The sequence below is a fragment of the Epinephelus fuscoguttatus genome, linkage group LG5 (genome assembly GCF_011397635.1).
Source record: "Epinephelus fuscoguttatus linkage group LG5, E.fuscoguttatus.final_Chr_v1".
NCBI lineage: Eukaryota > Metazoa > Chordata > Actinopteri > Perciformes > Serranidae > Epinephelus > Epinephelus fuscoguttatus.
This window is the reverse complement of record NC_064756.1, coordinates 45,737,542-45,757,155: the sequence shown is the minus strand read 5'-3', so window position 1 is coordinate 45,757,155 and position 19,614 is coordinate 45,737,542. Positions and strand designations below refer to the sequence as shown.

At 41.6% G+C, this 19,614-nt stretch overlaps 3 protein-coding genes across 9 annotated transcripts in view; 1 reads left to right on the top strand and 2 right to left on the bottom strand.

Annotated features, from left to right (window-relative positions):
- nf1a (neurofibromin 1a) overlaps window positions 1–19,614 on the top strand; it is a 282,655-nt gene that overhangs the window by 209,511 nt on the left and 53,530 nt on the right. For all 6 annotated transcript variants that reach the window (XM_049576726.1, XM_049576725.1, XM_049576727.1 and 3 more), the window contains 5 exons: window positions 8,290–8,722; window positions 8,868–9,208; window positions 9,648–9,850; window positions 10,267–10,460; window positions 10,545–10,685. In XM_049576726.1, the coding sequence (XP_049432683.1) occupies window positions 8,290–8,722; window positions 8,868–9,208; window positions 9,648–9,850; window positions 10,267–10,460; window positions 10,545–10,685 (1,312 nt within the window). The remainder of the gene's footprint in view (window positions 1–8,289; window positions 8,723–8,867; window positions 9,209–9,647; window positions 9,851–10,266; window positions 10,461–10,544; window positions 10,686–19,614) is intronic.
- LOC125889097 (uncharacterized) lies at window positions 124–4,690 on the bottom strand. Its single transcript, XM_049576815.1, has 2 exons — window positions 4,544–4,690; window positions 124–3,976 (listed from the first exon to the last, which is right to left on the bottom strand). Exon 2 carries the CDS (start codon window positions 3,972–3,974, stop codon window positions 2,817–2,819), a length of 1,158 nt encoding a protein of 385 aa, XP_049432772.1. The 5' UTR covers window positions 3,975–3,976; window positions 4,544–4,690; the 3' UTR covers window positions 124–2,816.
- Window positions 6,289–19,614, bottom strand: part of LOC125889112 (uncharacterized) — a 28,954-nt gene continuing 15,628 nt past the window's right edge. For both annotated transcript variants that reach the window (XM_049576838.1, XM_049576840.1), the window contains exons 2-3: window positions 7,939–8,098; window positions 6,289–7,695 (exon numbers count right to left, since the gene is read on the bottom strand). In XM_049576838.1, coding sequence (XP_049432795.1) covers window positions 7,027–7,689 — 663 coding nt within the window. In that variant the 5' untranslated portion in view covers window positions 7,690–7,695; window positions 7,939–8,098 and the 3' untranslated portion in view covers window positions 6,289–7,026. The remainder of the gene's footprint in view (window positions 7,696–7,938; window positions 8,099–19,614) is intronic.

The window sequence follows — 19,614 nt, the reverse complement described above, 5'->3', positions numbered from 1 at the left end:
CCTGCTGTCAGCTTGGTGTGTCAGGGCTTATAAGGCCGCAACACTGAAAACATTCAGTGTTACTCTTGCATGTAATACAATGTAATGAAATAATGGAAACACACATAGTAGGTTTCCTGCTTTTAATGAAAACAAACTTTAATTAAGACGCATTGTTTGAGCTCTTAATTTTTATTTCATTAAACATCACAAAATCACTTTTGTCTGACTAGAACATTCCACTGCTGGCACTCCAGAATGAAGGTAACACATGGCTGGAAGCACTTTTAGTTTTCTTGGCTCGTGGCCATGCTCATAGGGAATCAGAAAGTAAACAGAGCAGCAGTTCATGTGTTAGGTTCCTCCCTTTGTCAGTAAAATGACTATTAAGTATGACTATGGTTTTGGTTTAGCTAAAATAGCTATATGCTGTTATCCTGATTGCCGTGACGTCGTTCACTTTGTTTTTGGTCTGCCACGTTAAAGTCATTTGAGGCAACCGGTTAATGTTCAGCTGTAAAATTATTTAGTAGTTGGAAGTAGATTTCCTTTCAATTTTACGTTCAAAAGCACAGCCACTCAGTGACAGTTGCCACTTTCACCAGGTTTTTTGTCTTTGTTTAACACTCTCAGTTCTCATCAGATACAGTTAAAGAAACTCAAAACCACTTAAAGTTATACAAAATCTATACTAACAAAATTTGAACAAAACAATCATGATTATTACTAACATGCAAAGAAACAACTCGATTAAATACACCTACATACTCTTCTTATGACTCATAGCCTAGAAATGACACGCTGTGAAAACCGCATAACCACATGGAGCAGAGCACTTAACATCTGAAACCATTAACCCATAACCCACTGTGGCACTGAGCAATTCCCCCTCCCATCTTACACTTCCACCCATTTCTGATATGCCCTTGATTGCACATTAAACTAAAAAGGACTCTGTAAACCAAACCAGACCCCAGGGCCTAGGCTGCACCAATAGTAATGGTGGCAATTTTTTAATCTGGATCCAGATTCACACCAAAAATTAATCACTAACACTAACAAATAAGCTAATAATGACTATCATATTTATGAAGGCCAATTAAACAAACTACAGTGAATCTACTTGCCTTGCAGTTCCACAAGTTTTCATTTTGTCTAGTTCATTCTCGTGTGTTTTGTTTATATAAAGATTCTGACAGTCCGCAGTAGGTGCAGCTGGGAGCTAAAAAGTGCAAAGTGCCTGGGGAAAATGGAGTACTGGCTGACAGTCCTCTTGCCATTGGTTTCTATTGATGGTGGTGCCCACACTTCCACTGGCTCACTATGAGGAGCAAAACTCCCTTGAAAGCAGATATTCGAAAATCCCCTTTTTTTCGGACTCAAAGCACAAGCTTCACAAAACAAATTCAGTTATGACTAACTAATCTACAAGTCAGATATTGAGAAACTAGCTCTTGAGAAATGTTTGGAAAGTTTTGAAACCTGCTATATAAACTACAGAGGGCCCAGGATACTGACCCTTTTTACTTGTCAACTGTAAATGCTACATTACTCTGCAGATAGCAAATCAGTGAGAAAAACAAATATTTGCAATTACTTCGACTGACTGGTATGTCAGATAAAACATGATCCAGGATTTTTTTTTGTATTCACATAATCTCACACCTAAGGCAATACGTAGAAAATGCAAGCATTGCATTATGGCACAGCTATTAGTTGTTTGTTAAACAGTATGTTGTTACCTAATAACTGTTCTCACCACCACACGACCTTCTACTTTTCATCACATGCAAGATGAATACAAAGGTGCCTGCATGCATGATATGCTTATATTTTCTCCATAAGCACTCATCACAGATCGGAGAGAGCAGACATGTTGGGAAGAAAGCATTTTGAATTTACACTCTTCAGGTCTGGGTGACATTTTCACATGATGATAAAGAAAATATAGCAGGGGTCTTGTGTGAGAATCCCTGCAGTGGTGATGGACAGAGACACAATTACCCTGCCTGTAGTTAGCTACAACCAGGGTGACTTACAGTGAAGGCTCCAAGTAGCCTGACTTATGACCTGTGCATCACACATGAGTACGAAAGCGTAGAACTGCCGAGGCAGAAAAAAAAAAAAAAATCAGCATGATCAGCATTAGGTAATAACATTAAAAGTTTCTTGTTTTTCACATTTTTACAAGATATTTTCATGTTAAAAGTTGCATGTTATAACAAGATAAATAAATACACTGTTATAACAAGAGAAGTTTCTTGTTTTTTTTTTTGTTTGTTTGTTTTGTTTTTACAAGAAAAGCTTCTTGTTCTAACATGAACACATCTCCTTATAACAACTTTTCATATTATTACTTGATACTGTTCATTTTGTCCCCTGGTGTGGCATTCATATGCTTCCAAAACTGAGGATCTGACAACATGAAAAAATGTTTTTTTTTTTACTTTTAGTTCTGACACTTGGGGTTACTTAATAACATTTTCCTTTTGTTGTTCTTGCTATACTGTAATGGTTTTTGTTGTTGTTGTTTTAATTTTGCAGTAGTGACCTAGATAAATATTGCTTCTCTCTTGTCATGATTTCCTCAGACGATGACAAGTTATTTTACTGTGTTCTCAGTCATATTTGTTGCTGCCTTGAAGCCAGTGAAAGTGGATGCGTTGGGGTCTATGGAGCTTAAGTTTAATTATGGTTGCTCAAAGTCATAGTTCAGTTGTCCTGGGGCATTTCCCATAGCTCCAAATAGAGCGGGGGTTTTATTGATTGGTCTTATTTGGGGTTTGCAGCCTCCACATTGTTATCTGTGTACACCAGGTTGCTCTTTTGTGAAGAGGTCACTGAGACATGGTTTTCAACCTCTCTGGAGCATCTCCTGTGCTTTTCATTTCTGGAACAACTACAGCAGTCCCATTTCTTTCTTGTACATAATTTCCATCCACCTCTCGACCAAATGTAGTACCTTGTGTCATGTCTTCTAACTCCTCATCTGTGTCTGGAAGCATGGACAACCTTTTGGTGAGGCTCTGAGGCAGGAAGCTAGACAGAGAAATTCGGTTTGATGACCTCAGTGTGACCTGGCCATTGTCAGCTCCACCCTCAAGAAATGGTGAAGGACCTGCCCAGTCACTAGTTGTTATCTGCTGCCTCCGAAGGTTCCATTGCTTTATATAGATGAGTAGGAATCCTACCATCATCAGTACCAGGGCTCCACCTATCAGCCCTGCCACTGCTTTACTGTGGTCTGTGCCCTTATTGGGCGTTGCTTTTTTTTGTAGAGGATCTTGTCTTTCCTTTGCCTTGTTGATGTGGATAAATGGTGTCTTTTTTGTGGCAACTGAAGTTTTGTATAAACCTGTTGGCGGCATAGCATCATGCGTGACATGGCTTGTGGTTGTAGATTTGTATTCACCAGGCTTGGTAGAACTGGTTGTGGTGGAGATAGGTTCTGTAGACAATGTTGGACGTGTAGATAATTGGGTCATTTTATCACTGCTGAACGGGCTTTGAGTGGAGCTGCTCAGTACCGACGGTACCCTTGTAGCTGTGGTTGGGATGCTGGCGTGACTGGTAGCAATGGTTATTGCTGATGTTATGACTGTGGGGCTGTTGAACTGAGAATCAGTGGAATTGGTTGGAGTTGCTGCTGTTGTCTTTGAAGGCATTGTTAGAGTACTTTGCAGTGAAGGTTTAGTGGTGGAGTTTGTAGCTTTTTCCTCTGCTGGATTTGCATTAACTTTGATAGACGGTGTCATGTTAGGACCTGAGACCTCTGACAGTGGGTTTGAGCTGAACGCCTCCTGTGTTGTCAGCTGGTCATGAGTGAACTTATTTGGTGTTTCCTGTGTTTCTGTCATGGCATCAGTAAGGTTTTTATTGTGGCCAGATGTCACTGCGCTACTTGCTGTCAGTGGCAGCAGCCATATGAAAATGAGGCTTACAAAATGGATGCTCATTGTTTTCTTAAGTCTTGAGGCTGGTTGCTGTGTCTTCATAGCTACAACAGAGGAAGTTAATTTTGTTAGATATGCGCAGTCTGAAGCAATGTGCTGTTATGAAATGTAACCTGGTGTTGCATCATTCATTTCCCCAAAATGCAACTTTACATAGACATAGGATTCAACAGTACATAGAGGGTATATTTAAAGCACTGCAGTTTATTGGACTTGCAGTCGTCTCTCCAATGGTCTTTAGTTACACTTTACAATATACACTTACTATAAATGAGGTTTTCTATTCAATCAAGAAAGTAAGTGTTGGCTTTGATAATGATGATGTTTTTTTTTGTTTATCAACTTTTAATTATCACTTCTCAGTCACAAATTACTCCAAAGTACTTTAGTTTTCATTATCACCTCTAAGTTTTGGTAGTGGGACTGTTTTCAATCCACTCAATATATAAAGGAGTTGTCTGTAAATAGATTAGTTATCTTTGGCTCATTCTCTGTACACTTTCATGTGTACACTTTGCCTAAATTTTAGCTCCAGCATCAATCCAAAGTGCTCAAATTATTCGGTGGACTTAAAGCTCCATTAATAATTCAAAGGAATAAAATGTACTCACCAATGACTTTATACCAATAACCACTATAACCCGTTGGCTGTGTTGCTCCAGGATGTGTGAAGAGTTATGGTGATGGGATATTTTGCTGTTGCCCGTCTGGCAGAGCGTCCCTTGCAAGAACTAGGGGCATAGTAGGCTTCTCTCTGCAGAAATTGTGACTACTCTTGCCTCACTTACAGGAAGTGTGACATGTGAAACTGATGACAATCCTCTGCATCTTCAGTCTGCTGTGCTAAACATAGTAGTTCATGTTTCAGCCTTACTTCACTAAGAAATGTTAAAACAGAGCTAAATTGAAACATGTAGTGTACATGTAGGCCTGGTGGCTTGCACATGTTATTAAGGTTCTTGCAGCTATTAAATTGAGATCATACATGGCCCTTTATTCTGTTGAGTCATCAAGTGTGGTAACCTGAACAGTGGGTGCACATCTATACTCAGGGTCCATGTACCTGCTATGTCAGATAGGCATGGGCATGACTCACTTTTTTAAATGTGCTCTGTGAGTCAGCCTTGCACAAATCAAACACTAAAATTGCCTGGGTAAAAGCACAGTGACATCTTATGACATAAAGCTTACACATTTTAAACCACACAAACTGTTTTGCAGTTGTGTGCCATGTGCTATGATAAGAGTTGCTGATCAAGAGACTGATATAATGATGAGGTTGACAATACTTAATTGTCTGCCCAGATGCACTAGACCAAGAGTCTACAGTCTGTTGCCCATGCAGTTGAACATTAACCTCAGTCTAATGGCCAGAGGAGCCTCTGTTTAGCCTTCTTAATACCCTGGTCACACCGAGACGCGTTGCTTCAAAAACAGTGTGGTGCACCTGTGGAGAGGACCAAGGACCATGTGCAACTGGGCAATCAAATGTGATTAATGGAACAACACACACAAACTACTTTTCTGTCATCTGATTGATTTGATTGGCTGCCTGGGCCAAGTGTGACATTGACAAGCAGTGCGTAGAGTATTTGAACTTTTATGCTTGAAAAATAAACATAAAAATAACATAACACACTGTGTAAAAGAGGAGCACACGCTATGCTCAGCGTACCACAAGAAAACAGGGGTTTGCTGTCAACACATTTCTGGTGATGTTTTTAGTTTGAACGAGGCCCAAATGTGTTTCTTTACAATTCCAACACCCCAAACCTCTCTGTTACTACAGCTGTTTTTTAGTCACATCAACACATGCACAGGGAATAATAGGTAACACGTTATTTGAAGGGGTGGGCATTAGACTGTCATGACACCAGTCATGACCATGACGGAGTCTTTATTAATGTTAAGACTGTTGTCATTTAGTGTCCTTTGATCAGTTGTGACAGTTTTTTTTTAAGTAAACATTGTTTGAGATGTTTTTGTTATGACAACTTGACATTAATCAAGACAGCATGACCTGTCATAAGCATGCCATGGCAGACCCAAGCATCCAACTTACAGAAACTGTGTTAAGCTTTATGTGTTAATGTCACAGGGTGGAAGTGGAATGTTTTGAAGGGGCACTACACTAGTCTTAATTAAGAGTCCAAATTGCACCACTGAAGTTAAGGTAAAGAAAAATATTTATGACAAAGTTATTTGTAGTAGTCTCATGACTGACATTGTAATGCACACCCCTTCAAATAAAGTGTCACCAAATGATGTTGTTCTTAATAATGATAGTAAGAAGAACTACCACACCTTAAATACCTAAGTATTTATCATCTGGCTATTCTTTTTTTTTTTTTTTTTCCCAATGATGCTTCAGTGCTTCTTTTAATAACTACACTCAGTAAATATTAATAAAGGGATAGTGACTTGAATCATGAATATTGTTTTAAAAATACATTTTAGAGACACTGACACAATGCAAAAATCCATTTATTTTAAACCCGACATTTGAACAGGCTCTGTTTTATTTGCACAAGTGTTATGAAAAACAGAAGTATTAGAGAGTCTACAGCACAGGTAAGAGATGACTGATAGCTAAATTGACAGAGGAAATGTTCAACAAAGATTATTTAAGACAACAAAAACTTTTTGCAGACATTGTACCCAAGTTTCTGACCATCATTTTAATATGACTTTGGCAGCACTCGAGCTCCCTGGTGTCATATCTACTAATAGATGTTGGGAACAAAATTAAGCAGTCTTACAGTGAATACTGAATTTGATAAGCAAATGTGTAAGAATAACCAGCATATCATGTTAGATGTTTAAAAGTTATACTTTTTACTTATTCTTTGCAAATATGTACACCTCATTCTTTTTAAAATAAAAAATATGTTTGAAAATATCTTTCTTGTGTCAGACACAAGAAATTTTTGGTATGGGTACTGTAACTCCAGGCAGAGGTTACTGGGTTTTTAGTTAGATTCTGTGAAGTGCAATAAACTGGAATGAACATGCTAAGTTAAACCAGAAAACATTGGCTGAACTGACTGGTTGCTGTTTGTCTTGAGTGAAGTGTGTGGGGCTGGAATTTACCTCCTCACACAACAAGAGGCATGTCCTCTAGATCCCTGGGAACCTCCAGACAGGAATCTTTGGAGCACGAGCTCTGCATCTGACTGGCCTTTTCTTCAGGATCAAATGCCATTGCCATGGCCCCTCTCTCAAGTCCTGCATTTCCCTCTTCCTTTGCCTCTGGTATTTCAGCCTGGCGCTCTTCCTCCATCTTGCTGTCTGATCTTACCTCCTCAAGCATGACACTAGCATCACATGGCCCAACCAGTCCTCTGACTTCAGGCCGGTCAGTGCCCCAGTAGCCTGTACCGCTCACCAAGTCCATGTTGGACCTGGAGGTGCGTGGGGCATAAACGCGGCGCTGAATAAGGCAGACCTGGCATGCCAGTGCCACGGTGGCAACTAGCAGACAGACAATCAGCCCCCCTGCTGAACCTATAGCAATCAGACCCATCTCTGTGTCGATCAAGCAGTCAGCACGAGTGCCATTGCTCTCTGTGTCAGGTGAGTTTGTGTGGCCAATGGTAGTAAAGCTGGGCTCCACAGCTGGGACTGAGCTGCCACCTTGATCTTCTGTTTTGTACGAATTTGGCTGCAAGGTTGAAAGGTCTTGGTCTGCATCCGTAGGACAGAACGGCAGCTGGTTGAGCAGAAGAAACAGCCAGAGAGAAGTTCTGGTGCCTTCCATTATGCTCTGAAATTAAGAGCGGAACTGTAGGCTTAGTGCATCACTTAAAACATACACCTAAACTGTTAAAGGTGAATGTAAATTCACAAAATCACTCAAAGCTCTGATGAAGCCACTACTCAATTTCTTAAATGATGCCATCGCACAAAATTCAGACCAAAAAGTTGGTTTTACAATTAAGTTTGCCCCTTAATGATTTTAAAAGTTTCATTTTTAATGTGAGTGTAATCTTGTATTGACAATACTTACTAAGTCTTATGTGGAGGTCTTGGTGGAAGGATGGAGTGAGACACCTGCTGCAGACAGGCTCTTGAGATGCTCTGAACTCACTTCCTGACCCCCTCTCTGGGTCTTTTTCTGCTCTGGTTATTTTGGGGCCTCTCGCTGATACCACACACACTGAAGAGCTCTTACAAGAAAAGACAGACACAAAAAAATAAGTTTCTCAGAACCCAAATGGCTGTCATTAGTGTCACATATTATGCTTTAAACAGGCTCATTTAGGCAGGCTCATGTACACAACTAACCCCAAACACAATAATGCATTATAAACTGAATTTTAATTTGACCTTGCTAATTTTTTTAATCTCTTTTCCTCAGGTTCAAAACAGGCCAGATCAATGGTGACCTACTCATCTACCATGTCCTCCTAACTCTCAAACCCTACTACGCTAAACCATATGAGATTGTAGTAGACTTAACACACGTAGGACCCAGCAATCGCTTCAAAACCGACTTCCTGTCCAAGTGGTTTGTGGTCTTTCCTGGCTTTGCCTACGAGAATGTATCAGCTGTCTATGTCTACAACTGCAACACCTGGGTGAGGGAGTACACTAAGTACCATGAGCGGCTACTGACAGGCCTGAAGGGCAGCAAGCGTCTCCAGTTCATTGACTCTCCAGCTAAGCTGGCAGAGCACATCGAACCTGACCAACAGAAGCTGCCCGCAGCCACACTAACCTTGGAGGAAGACCTTAAAGTGTTTCATAATGCCCTCAAGCTGGCCCATAAAGACACCAAGGTCTCAATAAAGGTGAGGATGCAGCCAGCACATAGCAGTTTGTACTAAGAGGTGCTGAATACCTTATAGACTAAAAGAATTAGATTAGAGAAGGTATGTTCATTAGAGAAATTCAAGCAACCCTTGGGTTTCCTAAGTGTGTTTTCTTGTTGAACAGGTGGGCTCGACGGCAGTTCAGGTGACCTCAGCTGAGCGGACCCGTGTCCTTGGACAGCCCGTCTTCCTCAATGACGTCTACTACGCCTCAGAGATTGAAGAGATTTGCCTGGTGGATGAGAGTCAGTTCACCCTCACCATGGCCAATCAGGGCACACCACTCACATTCATGCATCAGGAGTGTGATGCCATCGTCCAGTCCATCATCCATATCCGGACACGCTGGGAGCTGTCACAGCCTGATTCTATCCCACAGCACACCAAGATCCGACCAAAAGATGTACCTGGCACTCTGCTTAACATTGCCCTGTTGAACCTGGGCAGCTCTGACCCAAGCCTCAGGTCAGTCCCGTTGGGCACTTAACAGTTATTCTGGACCCAGAAAAACACAGTAGCCTCACCAGCTCAATAAGAAAAATGTGAGGCTGCATATAAAAAAGTGGTCTCCATGTATTTGAGACACCAAGGGTTTTCTTCTTGCCAAACAAGTTGTAATTTCTGCTGTGGACACTTCTCAGGGGGAAGAATTAACAATTCAATGTAAAAAGTAAAATCCATATTGTTGTCTAAACTGCAGCAGCAATTGCTTTTGTATCAGGATTGGTAAGTACCAAAATTTGAAATGTGTTTTAGAAAACAACTGTTAAATTACCTTGTGTGGTTTCAGTTCCGACTTAAATGACACTACACAGAGAAGCTGTTAAAACTTGAAAACAGTTTTTTGCACTACTCTTATTGACAGAGTCTGACACCTCTGACTTGTTGTCTATCCCACATCCAGGTCTGCTGCATACAATCTATTGTGTGCTTTGACCTGCACCTTCAACCTGAAGATAGAGGGCCAGCTGCTGGAGACATCAGGCCTCTGCATCCCCGCCAACAACACCCTCTTCATAGTCTCCATCAGCAAGACTCTGGCTGCCAATGAGCCCCATCTGACACTGGAGTTTCTGGAGGAGTGCATTTCAGGCTTCAGCAAGTCCAGTACGTCTATTTAACACAGCTGCCGGGAGACATACACATGCTCTCACATGCGTGTGTGTATCCATCTTATTCCTAGCCCCCATGATCCCTTGCGGGAATTATATGCGTGACTTCCACCGTTGAACCGAAACCGGTAATTTCCAATGGTAACACTGAGTCTGTTAAATGGGATCCTACATTTCCCATGTTGCAAGCAATAGCAGCATTTTGTTAGACCGTCTCTGCCAGGTAAATACCCTCGTCTGTCAAACTGCAGATTTGACAAAGCTCCTCCAGAGCCACAGAAGACACTGTACAATGGTTTAAACATGCTGAGTGAATATTCGTCATTCTGAGTTAATGTGGAAAGGTGGTGTTTTTGCACAGTAAAAGCATTTATGGGAAGTGCATTGATTAGTGTTGGTTTTCCACTGCAGGTATTGAGCTGAAACATCTCTGCCTGGAGTACATGACACCCTGGCTGCTCAACCTGGTTCGCTTCTGTAAGCACAACGATGATGCCAAGCGTCAGCGTGTCACCGCCATTTTGGATAAACTCATCACCATGACGATCAATGAAAAGCAGATGTATCCCTCTATCCAGGCCAAGATCTGGGGCAGCCTAGGCCAGGTGAGTCTACCACACCAATAGCCTTACAAGTCAAATTGTGTTGTGGATTTGGCCTCTACTGTAACTTTCTCACTGTGTCCCCAGATAACAGACCTGCTGGATGTTGTGTTGGACAGCTTTATTAAGACTAGTGCAACGGGAGGCCTGGGCTCCATCAAAGCAGAGGTTATGGCTGATACTGCAGTGGCTCTGGCTTCAGGGAATGTCAAACTGGTCTCCAGCAAGGTGAGCTAATACATTCTGGAATAGTGTCTGCCGAGTTGCCTGTGCTCAGCACATATTTTATCATAGACAGATTTTGTTGATGAAGTCTGAAGATGTTCGAGGCTGAGAAATGAAGCCAAAGCAGAAGTGCCAAAAACTGCCATTCTTCTAATGGCCACTAGAGGCTGGCTCCAAAGCAGAGTCAATCCCCATAGACCCCCATGTTTAAATGCCCAACCTTACAGCAGAAATAAACATGTTTACAAAAAAACAGTGTTGGTCTCTATAGCTATTTTCAACGTTTATGACGACTGTACAGGGGGTGAATTTTTGTATAGCACACCCCTTTACACTTTATTAAGGCCCAAAGTTGTGCATATTTAAGGGCAGGGCTGCTTTCAGTGACAGACTGCAAGGCCTCACCACAATCTGTGAGTCAGATCCACTCCTCGCTCCTTTACAGCTCTAGCCTCTTGTCCAAATATGGTCACTTCTGGCTTCAAAAAGCCAAGATGCGGATGGCTGAAATGCCAAACTTGTCAGAGGAGACTTCACGTCTGTTTTTTTTTTCCACCCAGTGATCTGAGTGTTTGTGAGCAAATACCTCAACCTATCATATATTCATATAATTCAACCTGTTTTGAAAGCCTCTACATGGCGTTACCCCTGTTTATTTGTTTGTAATAATTTCATACTTGTTGCATTGTATTCAGTTGGCCAAATTCAAAAGGTCATCGTCTTTGTCAAATAACATCAATAGCAGAGAATCATTCGCAATTAGAGTCCCGCCAACTTTTAACGAATGGAAGCCATATGAAAGTTGGAGGAATGAAGTGGCAATTTGGACCAAAGTCGAGGCCGGTTCTACGCAGGGGTAAGAGGGGGCAATGCCCCCTTAAACAAATGTCTTGCTCTCTCAAATCAAATCTGCCGAAAAAGGCACAAAACAGAAAAGTTTTGTCATCTGTCTCCTAGGGCTGGGCGATATGGCCTAAAAAATAAAATCTCAGATTTTTTCACAACAAATCCAATTCATGATGTAAATCGATTTTCCAGCTCTAATTAAAATCAATTTTCAGAAAAATATTTGCGGCCTGGTAGCATGTATCTGGGCTCCAAAACTTTCAGCATGTGAATAAACCCTGGCTTTTCCACGGGAAATACGGGCACCATATCTCTTGCAAGATACATCACGGCTGCATCCGTGATCACTTTCCACAAGGTCCCTTTCTCATCATACGGCAGTGTTTCCCCTACCATTATATTGAAGATCAAGTTAGTGTTATTTAATTTTGTTTTCTATATCGCTCCAGATCACAACAGAAGTCATTTAAGGTCACCTTTCCTATAGAACAGGTCTATACCCTGTCCTTTTTATCAAACTAACTAAAGAGTCTTATGTTATTTATCTTGTTTACACAACGGCATGTCAGTTCTGTCTGTACATGGTGCACATTTACAGTCCTCCTCTGCTCTGTGTCACGGTCGGCGGAGTTCAGCCCCAATGTGCGCACACACACACAGACGTGTGCACGCGCACACACATACACACGCACACACACAGACACAGGTGAACACACTAGAACACAGCTCGGGATGCATTTTCCGGAGTCAAGACAATTATAACTGAGCCTGGTCCGAACCTGCAGCACGGCACTGAACACCCAGACTATGGAGAGGAGCCTGTGTTGCGTCCAGGCGTTGTCACGTAAATAACAAATTCAAGTACAGGGGAATAGGGATATTTTCGTAGGGAGCAACACCTCCCTGTTTGACCTGTTTGAGGTGCTGCAGTAAATTGGTAGTACTGCTACCTTGGGTTGCAACAGCCTTCAAACACACTTTGCAGCAGGGTGCTGTTTATTCTGTCTGACGCCACAAAACCGAACTCTGCCATGATGTTTGTGTATCAAGTGCGTGGGGGGGGGGAGCCCACTCTGAACTACGGGTGCCCAGCGGGGAGCATCAGTGGCGGATGTTAATCAACCTAAACTACAAATTTGAATTAATCAATAAAATCGATTTATCGCCCAGCCCTACTGTCTCCACTCCACTCCGTGCTGTGTGCTGGCTGTGTGTGATCTACTGTCTGCAATCAGCAGAGACCCTCCCCCCAGTAAACACCCAATCACTATTTAGTATGCAAATGAGCCAAGATGCATCAGCGTCAGGTTTCTCAGTCTCAGTGAGGCAGAATGCAGCAGTAAAGTGAAGCTCTGTTAAACTCGTCGTAGCGTCTCGTGTCGTGAGATACTTAATATATAGTTAACAACAAAAAAACAAAAGTAAATATAGCAGTCTGAGCCTGTCAGTGCGAACGTTTCTTCAATCACACAAGCACAGTGAGAGATGAGTGAAATGACTATGTAGAACAAAACAAAATGAAAACAAAGCAAAAAAAAAACAAAAATAGCATTGGCACTTGTATATATTAAAAAAATATAAATTGATGCGCACAATGACTGAGTAGTAGTAGATAACTATGATGTAGTATGTAAGGACAGAGACTATGTGATGTTAAAGGCAGATGCAAAAAGGTGTGTTTTGAGTTTACTTTTGAAGGAATCGACTGTGTTGGCTCCATGGATTTGAATGGAAAGGCGGTTCCAGAGGAGAGGGGCTCGGTATGAGAAGGCTTTACCACCTTCTGATGATTTATTAATTTTGGGGATGGATAGGAGACCAACATTATGGAATGTTGGAGGTCTGATTGATAAATGTGGAGTAAGTAGAGATGGTAAGTAGGATGGTGCAAGTCCGTGTAATATTTTATAAGTTAAAAGCAGAATCTTGAAGTCCGATCTAGTGTGTGCAGGGAGCTAGTGTAATGAAATGAGAACAGGGGTGATATGGTAAGATTTTCTGGTTCTGATTAATATCCTGGCAGCAGTATTCTAAATGAGTTGTAGTTTCCTAATGGTTGAATTGGGTAAGACAGAGAAAAGTGTATTGCAATATTCTAATCAGGATGAGACAAAAGCGTGAACCAGAGTTTCTGCATCAGTCATGGAGAGAATGGGATGAATCCTGACAATATTGCGTAGGTGAAAATATGCTGTTTATGTTATATTATTAATATGGTCTTCAAAGGAGAGATTAGGATCGAATAAAATACCAAGATTTCTAACACAGGGGCTTTTTGAATTGATAGTACCAGCTAAGTTTAAGGTGAGATTGCAGAATTTGTTTCTGATGTGCTTTGGACCTACAATTAACATTTCAGTTTTTTCAGTATTTAAGAGAAGGAAGTTTGACGACATCCATTGTTTGATCTCTTGTGTGCACTGTTCTAGGTGGATCAGTTGATGAGAGGTGTCAGGCTTGATAGATATGTAGAGCTGAGTATCATCTGCATAAAATTGGGAACCTAATTTGTATTTATTGATTAATGAACCGAGGGGTAGCATGTAAATAGTAAAGAGAATGGGACCAAGCACAGACCCTTGTGGTAAACCATAATTGACCTTTTTGCATTCTGAAGAGCAGTTATTATGAAAAACAAAGTGAGATCTGTCGGTAAGGTAGGATTTGAACCAGGCGAGAGCAGAGTCGGTGAGTCCTATGTAGTTTTCTAGATGGTGAAGTAGAATATGGTGATCAAGTGTGTCAAACGCTGCGCTGAGGTCTAGTAGCAGCAATACTGAAGCTGAGTCGGAGTCGGAGGAGAGTAGTAAATCATTGACCACTTTTGTCAGTGCAGATTCCGTACTATGGAATTTTCTGAAACCAGATTGATGAAGGTCGTATAGATTATTGAAGGAGAGGTGATCAGTGAGTTGTTGGGCTACTGCTTTTTCTCGGATTTTTGAAAGAAAGGGGAGATTTATAATTGGTCTGTAATAATTGATCACATCAGGTTATGTTTCTTGAGTAGTGGCCTGATTATGCCTGTTTTGAAAGATGCAGGTACTGTTCCAGTGGTAAGAGAGCTATTAATTATATGTAGTAGTAGTGGGCTAAGAATTGGGAAGAGGTCCTTAATGTAGAGGGAATAGGATCCAGTAGGGAGGTAGAGGGATTGGAGGAGAAAACCAGTTTAGAAAGAGTTTCATTGGAAATTGTCTCGAAGTGAGTGAGTTTGCAAGGCGAAGACAGGTCGTATGAAACCGCCATGTCCTGGGTGGGAGATGGGAGAGAGAGAGGTTATTGCTTTTCTGATGTCAATTTTAGTGGTGAAAAATTCTATGAAATCAGGAGCGGTATGAGGAATATTACATATAGGGGATGGTTTACATGTTAATTTAGCTACAGTGTCAAAGAGAAATTTTGAGTTATTTTTATTATTTTGTATAAGTTCAGAAAAGTAAGCTGTTCTAGTGGCACTAAGAGTGTGTTTATATTCATGAAGGCTGTTTGGCCATTCAAGCCGAAAATTATTTAGCTTGGTTGATCTCCATTTATACTCGAGCTTTCTGCATTTTTGTTTCATAAGCCGAGTGTTTTGATTGTACCAGGGGGATGGTTTTGGTCTTATTTTTCTGTTATAAAGAGGGGCGACGGTGTTAAAAGTATACAGTAGTGCAAAATTGAAATTTTCCATGAATTCATTTAGGCAACAGGACTGATCCATGGTGGTGATAGTTGATTTGAGTTTCTCAGCAAGTTTATGAACAGTGGATGAGTCGGTGCATCGGGGAGTTTAGATTTTAGAGTGGCTAATATGACAATTAGAGATTAATGTAATTTTAAAAGTAAAGAAATAGTGATCTGAAAGGGCAGGTAGGTGTGGTGAGATAGCTAGATCTGTGAAAAAGAGGCCGCGTGTAAGGATCAGGTCAAGTGTATGACCACAGAAGTGAGTGGGTTCATTGATTTGTCATGTGAAACCAGTAGAATCGATCAGGTCTAGAAAAGCCGTACTGAGTGGTTCAGATTTATCGTTAATATGGATATTAAAATCTCCCATAATTAAAAAATTATTAGATTGTGTCAGCATGTCACAAAGAAAGGTAGAAAACTCTGATAAAAACTGTGAGTAGGGCTCTGGTGGTCGATATAAAATTGCTATATGAAATGACTATAGCTTGGAATGCATAACAAGTACTTCAAAGGATGTAAAAACGGTGATGTTTCTTGGATTTAACTGAAGAAAACTGGATTTATATAGCAGCAACGCCCCCACCTCTTGATTCACGTGACACTTGTAAGCTTGTGTAATTTGGGGGTGATGCCTCATTCATACTTAGAAAGTCACTTGGTTTTAGCCATGTTTCACAAAGGCCCATTAGATCTATGTTATGGTTATTGATCATGTCTTGAATAAGCAGTGATTTAGAGGACAGTGATCGAATGTTAATAAAGCCTATATTCAAAGTAACAAGTGGCAGAGGATGAACAAGAGGAGGGCTTAATGTGGATAATGTTGTGATGATTTATAGCATTGTTACTTTTATGTTTAATATCCCGGGTTTCACTGATTATAACAGGGATATGACTGTTGTAATGAGGTGGGTGAATATCCATATTGCAGGGATGCACAGGGATATGACAGCTGTCATTGGTGATCTTGTCATCTGAGTGAATTAAAACAAGCGATGAGCCAGCAGGATCCTCACTATCCAGATTGGGTAAATTTGGAGTTAAAGTGAGGTTATTAGGATCATGCTGGGATGAAAGTCAAGAGTTAAACGCTATGTGATTATTGAAATTTGACACAAGTGTCTTGGTCCATTTCCAGTTTGGGTATAAATTGTCGGTTTTGTATAAGTCACTCTTAGACCAAAAAGCGTCAAAATTGCTGATAAAACCATAACCTGTTTTTGTACAGAAATTGTTTAACCACTGGTGGAGCCCAAAAAGTTGGCTAAATTGTTCAGATGAGGATGACAAAATGGGAATAGGACTGGAAAAGATGCAGCATTTGCCCAGGCTTTCAATGGTTAATGCGAGTGACTCAATCTCATGCCGGAGTTTGATTGATTGTCTGGTTGTGACGTCATTCGTCCCACAGTGCAACAGTACAGTGTGGACGGAGGGGTGAAGTTCAAGCAGCATGATTTACTGTTCAATGAAATCTGCGACTCTGCCGCCAGAGAGGCAGTATGTTACAGCGCGGGGGAGTTTCATAAATCTCACGATGGAGTCACCTAGAATAAGAAGTTCTGCTGTGTCCGTGTATTCAGAGCTGCTGTACATGGAGAGTTTAGGTGGAAGCTGGCGATTTACCGGGCTAACTGTATTAGTCACATTGGCACTGCAGGGGGAGGTGGCTTTGTTATCGGACAGCTGTGTGGAAAAGGGGGCGTTGGCTGCATCAGTAGCTTGTCCTGGAGCATGAGTGTTTTTTACACTGGGGTCAACACTACACCTGGATAGCTGAGGTGAAAGTCTGGGATATTTACTAATGGGAGAGGTATCTCTGGAGTTGGGATTATGCGGAGAGCGGGGTCTTTTCGATGATGCTGTAATTTGTTTGGCTACGGTAGTGTGAGAAATGTGTGGGGAAATTGGTTCAGACTTGTCGGCGGCTTCACGAGGGGCGAAGTGGTTGAAGAGCTGAAGCGGGCCATCTTCTCCACTTGGATCGTGAAGAGGAAGGGAAATTTTCCTCGTGCCCCTCACCACCGATGTCCAGGAGGAGCAACCGGGAGCAGGGGATTCGTTGTCCAGCGATTCCAGACAAGCCAGCCGGGAGGAGAGCTCCGTTTGTCGCTGGAGAAGTTCCATGATAAGAGACTTAATGGATTTCAACTCAGTTTTTATAGCTTATCTGTGATTGTTGATGACATAGCCATCATTCGGGAGAAGACTTCAGTCGGATAAACAGAAGTGCCGTAACAGGTAAAGTGATTTATTCTGGTTAATCCTTGAGTGACGGTAACTGTTCATATAACGTTAGTTCACAGTCAGTGCCAGCAGGGAGATGGAATGTACTGTAGTATGTGGCTCGCAGTCAGGCTGGTGAGGTGAGGTGATCCGGAGACTGAAAGCAAGGAAAACAGAAACTTTGGCAGCAAAGTTGATTGTGTGGCTCCGTTGTTTACTTTGTGGTGGCTGTAGCAGTTTGAAAACAACCACCATATAAGATGTTGTGGTCCACAATCAGGGACGGCAGTAAGGACAGTAAACTGGAAACCAGGAGTGTTTTCCGGAAATAAAGCCGGCAAAGGGTCTGGTTGTGGTGATCCAGCTCTTATCATTGGTATAGATCGAAAAGTGGCTGAAGGTATGTCGTTTGCTGCTCAGCGGCATATACCGATCCCCAGACTGGCATACAGATTCTCGGAGAAGTATACTGCTATTATGCCGCTGTTATTCCACCGACACACGACGGGATGTGCCGCTTGAGATTGTTATGGCACTGAGAGACTGTTGGATGGGTACCGCCCCCTGATGCATATGCAAATGTAATGCCACTGGGCTGGTTTGACGACAAGTACTGCCATAAATGTATACATTTTTTTGTCTTTATTGACAATATACAATATCACGTCTCAGCCTGAAGAAATGATCAAAATGAGTGAACACATTTAATGGTGACTTGTGACACATTCATTTTATAACCGCATCTTAAAATCAACGTTTGCATCTTATATCATATACATGACATATTCCTCTGGCTCATCAGCGGTATGTCCATGCCTAAAGGCTTATACCGCTGGAAGTGTCCATGCCTAACGGCTTATACCGCTGGAAGAGTAGCGGTATGTCCATGCCTAAAGGCTTATACTGCTGGAAGTGTCCATGCCTAAAGACTTATACCGCTGGATCAGTTGGTATATCGATGCCCAAAGGCTTATACGCTGGATCAGTGTGTCGACGCAGGACATCATATGGTGCTGAAGCAGGAGTGGTGTGTCGGTAGTAGGGGCGCAGTGTTGGCTGAATGAGACTTGTGATATTCAAGGACATATGCTGCTGCATAGACATGAGTAGAATAGCATGATCCAAGACCTAGATGAAACATAGGAGTAACAATTAAATTGAGACACAAAAATTCCAACATTTCTTTTCACAATAAGTATACAGTAAAAGTACAGTAAAACTACCAGGTGATTATTTATTTTAATCACCTGGTAGTTTTACTGTAACAAGCACATGTACACACACATATACAGACATACATACATACACACATGCACGCACGCACACACACACATTGATTGACAATAGTTAGAAAATATCTCAGTGTATAGTAAACATGATACATAATATGCCACAATGGTTAATGTTCTGCGAAGTAGATTTTATATGAAGTAATGTATTATTGTGTTCTCCTAATAATGAAAACCTGTCACTAAGTATTGTTTTGTTGGTTGACTCAAAGTACTTGTCGTCAAACCAGCCCAGTGGCATTACATTTGCATATTCATCAGGGGGCTGTACCCATCCAACAGTCTCTCAGTGCCATAACAATCTCAAGCGGCACATACCGTCGTGTGTCCATGGAATAACAGTGGCATAATAGCAGCATACCACTCCAAGAATCTGTATGCCAGTCTGGGGATCGGTATATACCAGTCTAGGGATCTGTATGCCAGTCTAGGGATTGGTATATGCCGCTGAGCAGCAATCGATATACCTTCAGCCACTTTTCGATCTCGGCACTACTGCCAATATCAGGCGAAGGTATGTAGAAGGAGCGTGAAGCATTGCAGGCTCGAATGACGGTGGTTAAAGCTGGTGGTTAAAAGCCGGGGTTTTGGTGGATATAGGCCAACGTGAGCCGCTCGTGAGCCATAAAAATATCTTAAAATCCAAGTCTGATGGTTAAATTCCTGAGTGTGTTTACACAATGCGGTTATAAACAACAATAATCTAAAGAATGTATCCTGTAAAATGAGGCTAAAATTGAATGAAACTCTGAGCTTCTGATGGGTACACACAGATGCCAACACATGCACAGTCACTCTCTGCACACTGTTTTTTGATAATCACAGCAATTTTTACAAAGCTTTTATTAACTTTTCACTCCTGCAGCTTTCAGTAGCTCAAAGGAGAGTGGAGTAAA

Bases quoted from the DNA above. Each gene is read 5' to 3' on its own strand.
- LOC125889097 (XM_049576815.1), bottom strand. From the start codon at position 3,974: ATGAAGACACAGCAACCAGCCTCAAGACTTAAGAAAACAATGAGCATC.